General features: G+C 33.2%; 1 protein-coding gene across 1 annotated transcript; it reads right to left on the bottom strand.

Annotated features, from left to right (window-relative positions):
- Positions 1-979: 979 nt before the first annotated feature.
- Positions 980-1,540, bottom strand: LOC107062251 (uncharacterized). Its single transcript, XM_015312656.1, has one exon. The coding sequence runs from the start codon at positions 1,538-1,540 to the stop codon at positions 980-982; it is 561 nt and encodes a 186-aa protein (XP_015168142.1).
- Between the last annotated feature and the right edge of the window lie 2,346 nt (positions 1,541-3,886).

Genomic DNA, 3,886 nt, shown 5'->3' with positions numbered 1-3,886 from the left:
CTCAGCATTCAGTATATATATCATGTTCAGATTATATCATTGTTTTATTGTTTTGTTCAGTTATATGTTATTTCAGCTTTACTCTATCCTGCATGTTCAGTACCTTTCAAGTACTGACGCATACGTGCGCTACATCTTCTCGTGATGTAGGTTCAGGTTCTCAGTATCCAGATCACTCTTAGATCAATTCCCGATCTTCAGTTTAGCAGCATCAGTGGTGAGTCCTCATTTTTCGAGGACTAGTGACATGTTTATCTTTATCGCTTTTAGTCTTTAGTTTCAGTTTTGCTAGACCTAGTTGGGGGATGTCCCAACATTTCTAGTCAGTTTAGAGGATTTTTTCAGGCATAGTTAGATTCAGCTTAGTATTGAGTTAATATTTTCTTTGTATTAAACTCATCAGTTTTTATTCATCTTAGTTATAGTATATGGGTATTCCCATCTTTTCATCTTATTTATGATTTTAGCTTCCACACAGTTTCTATTATTCAGATTATATTTTAGTATGCTCATGATCATGGCAGTAGGGTTAGCTTGGGATCACTTGTGGTCCTAGGTCCTGTGTCCGCGTCTTGGTTGGATAACTATGAATCTTATAGCACCTATCCTTAGTGTGTCCAGTTCGTTTACAGTACTCACAGAACAAATTTGACCTGTTTCCAGTGCTGGAATTTCCCCTAAAAGTATTATAACTGTTTGCACCTCTGCATGCACCTCATCTATAAGAATTGTAGTTTGCATTGTAGTTCGTATTGCAGCCTTTGGGTCTTGCATTGTATTGTGGTGACACAGAGGCATTTAGCGAGGTGGATTCCAAGGCCATGTGATTTAGAGGCTTCATTTCCCTCTGCCTTTCCTCCTGTGACAAAATGGCAAATGTTTGTGCCATAGTTGGTAGATCAGGCATCATGAGGATGTTTCCACGTACAATAGTATACATCTCATTTAGGCCCATCAAAAAATGTATAAGTCTTCTATCTTACTCAGCCTTATGCATCTTGGTTTTTCCACCACAAATACACACACAAGTGCACTGAGAATTGACATCAAGAGTGTTCATTTCTTCCCACAACTTCTTCATCTTAGTATAGTAACCAGTGACATCCAAATTACCTTGCACAAGGTCATTTATCTCCTTCTGTAGTTGATAGAGTTTGCAACCATTAGTTTGGTCATATCTATCTTCCAACTCATCCCAAAGTTCATTGGCATTGTTGACGTATTGCAAGCCATCTCGCAGATCTGGTGATGGAGAATTTAAAATCCAAGAGGTCACCATGTCATCACACCTTTTCCACTGCATGAAGGTTGGATCTGCAGAATTTGGCTTCACGATTTTCCCATTGATGAATCCAGTTTTACTCTTAACAGATAAAGCCCTAAGAATTGCTCGTCTCCATGACCTGTAGCTAGTTCCATCAAACACAGCAGGAGGTAAAGTAGAACCTGCATTCTCTGAGGGATGCAGATAGAAGGGGCTATTGAAATCCAATCGAGTTGGAGTGTTGGTAGCAGTCGCGTCACCTGGAAAGTCTCCCATAGAAGAAGATGAAGGAGAATGCAATTACAGATGAACTATGAAGATGAACTTACAATGAGCAAGTTCGAATAAAAAAACAGAGGAACGATAGTGAGATCGTTCAGAGAAAATCAAGGAGAAGAAGACAACAAGGAAAAAAAATATCTGCAAATTGAATTGAATACAGTGCTCACGACGAGAGAGAGGATCAGGAATCTCACTGCTCTGATACCATAACAAAACTAGCAGCATAAGCTGTACTGAAACAATGTACTTCCTCCATTAATGGAGGTTGAGCTTTCTCCAACAATCAGAGAAGAAGGAAAGAAAAGATATTATTGAGAATGTGAAAAGCTAACTATAAACAATACAATGTATGTGTGTGTATATACACACCGATAGAATCCTCTATTAAACTCAACCAACTATGAAAGAGTAAACTTGTGACTCCTAACTAACTAACTAACTATGTGAATGAACAGTAATTAACTAATTCTGTGAATTGAACTAACTAATCTTATCAGTCCGCGTGTTCTTTTTTCTTTGTTATAATTAATTAATGGCGCTAAATAGGTTTATCTAAGTAAAACACGACAATGACTAAACTATCTTTTGTAAGGAAAAACGTTCAATTTTGTTTAAATATCACAAGAAGTCATTAGGAGGAGATAAAGAGATATTTATACAATTTTAGACAAACTAAATTGAATGTCTTTTTAGTTTTTAAAAAATAGTTATTTAGTGAGCTGTTCTGATTCTCAGAAAAAGTTTAATATTTTTTTATCGTTCAAGTTACGACAAATATATAGATGCATAATAATAATTTTATGTTAATTAAACAAAGATAGTTCACAATCCTAATGTTACGTGATCATTTACGAAATCAAGTCAATAATGAAACCGACAACATGTACTGCAACTCTGCAAGTGAGATATATACCCATTGTATAAATTTTTACCGAATTTATTAGTTGATAGAGAAGGTTGTATAAATCGAAGTGAAGGAGAAGATGAATTTAAAAGATTCTTTTTCTCTCATTGAATCGATATTAATACACTTCGTTAATGAATATCTAAGTCATATTTCTTATATATTTATTAAAGTTTTAATACAATACAAGCTGAAATACATAACAATTTTTGAAAATTCGTATTAATATCCTAAAATCCGCCCCACTAAGGAGCTTCATGCACTACAAAAAAAAACTCAAATTGCCAACAGATTTTACTAACAACTTAAGTTGGTTAGTATTCTACTAACAAATTACCAGCATATTTCTAACTGAATTATATTTTAAAACTTAACAACGAAATTCTAATAGATTACCAACCAAAATCTTACTAACTAAGTATTTTAGTTGGTAAATACGGCGGGAAAAAATGACGTCAAATTTAGCAACATTCTATCAATGGATTACCAACTGAAATATTACTAACGCACACCTTTTGTTGTTAATATTACCAATGAAATATATATCGGTTGGTAAATATGACAAAAAAATTGTTTATATAATTTATTAACATATTACCAATGAATTACTAACCAAACATTTACCAATGGTAAGATTGTGTTGGTAAATTTACCAATCAAATATAAATGTGTTGGTAAATTAGTAACGAAATGTAATTTATTGGTAAACTTGCCAATCAATATCCAATTAGTTGGAAATTTTGTCGACGAATAAAGATTGTAGTTAGTAAATTACTCACATCATTAAAATAGTTGGTAATATACCAACCAACATTAATCCATTGGTAAAATTTATCAATATATTAATTAGTAATTGGTAATATTACACATGAATGTTTAGTTGAATAGTAACTATTACCAACTGTGATAAAATTTATTGGTAAATTATTAATTACTAACTTATATTTGAATAGTTGGTAAATTTACCAATTGAAGTTAGATTTTTTGGTAAATCAGCGTCTAGTGTTGAGACTTTGATATTCAGTTTGTGGTTTTGAGGCTTCCATTTTTAGTTTGTGCCGTTAGGTATTTTAACTTTTAACTTTTGGCCAAAATTTGTGTTTGATCAAATTTTTTGCTAAAGGTGCTCAAATGAGAAATCCGTCAGTGGGCTTAGCTTTGAAATTTCATTTTTGGTCTAATATGATTGTTGGTTCGGGTTTTGAGGCTTTCATTTTTAGTGTGTGCCCATTAGGTGATTTAACTTATAAATTTTGGCCAAAATTTAACTTCGAGCAATATATTATATAAACGTACTCAGATGATAATTTCATTAGTGCAGTTAGATGCGGAAGGTCATTTTTGATGTAATAAGATAGACAGTTCGGGTTTTGAGGCTTCCGTTTTTAGTTTGTGCCATTAGGCATTTCAACTTTTAAGTTTTGGCCAAAATTTCA

The sequence above is a fragment of the Solanum tuberosum genome, unplaced genomic scaffold (assembly GCF_000226075.1).
Source record: "Solanum tuberosum cultivar DM 1-3 516 R44 unplaced genomic scaffold, SolTub_3.0 scf00010, whole genome shotgun sequence".
In the NCBI taxonomy this organism is placed as follows: Eukaryota; Viridiplantae; Streptophyta; class Magnoliopsida; order Solanales; family Solanaceae; genus Solanum; species Solanum tuberosum.
The sequence above is the reverse complement of the archived record's forward strand: the minus strand, read 5'-3'. Positions and strand labels throughout refer to the sequence as shown.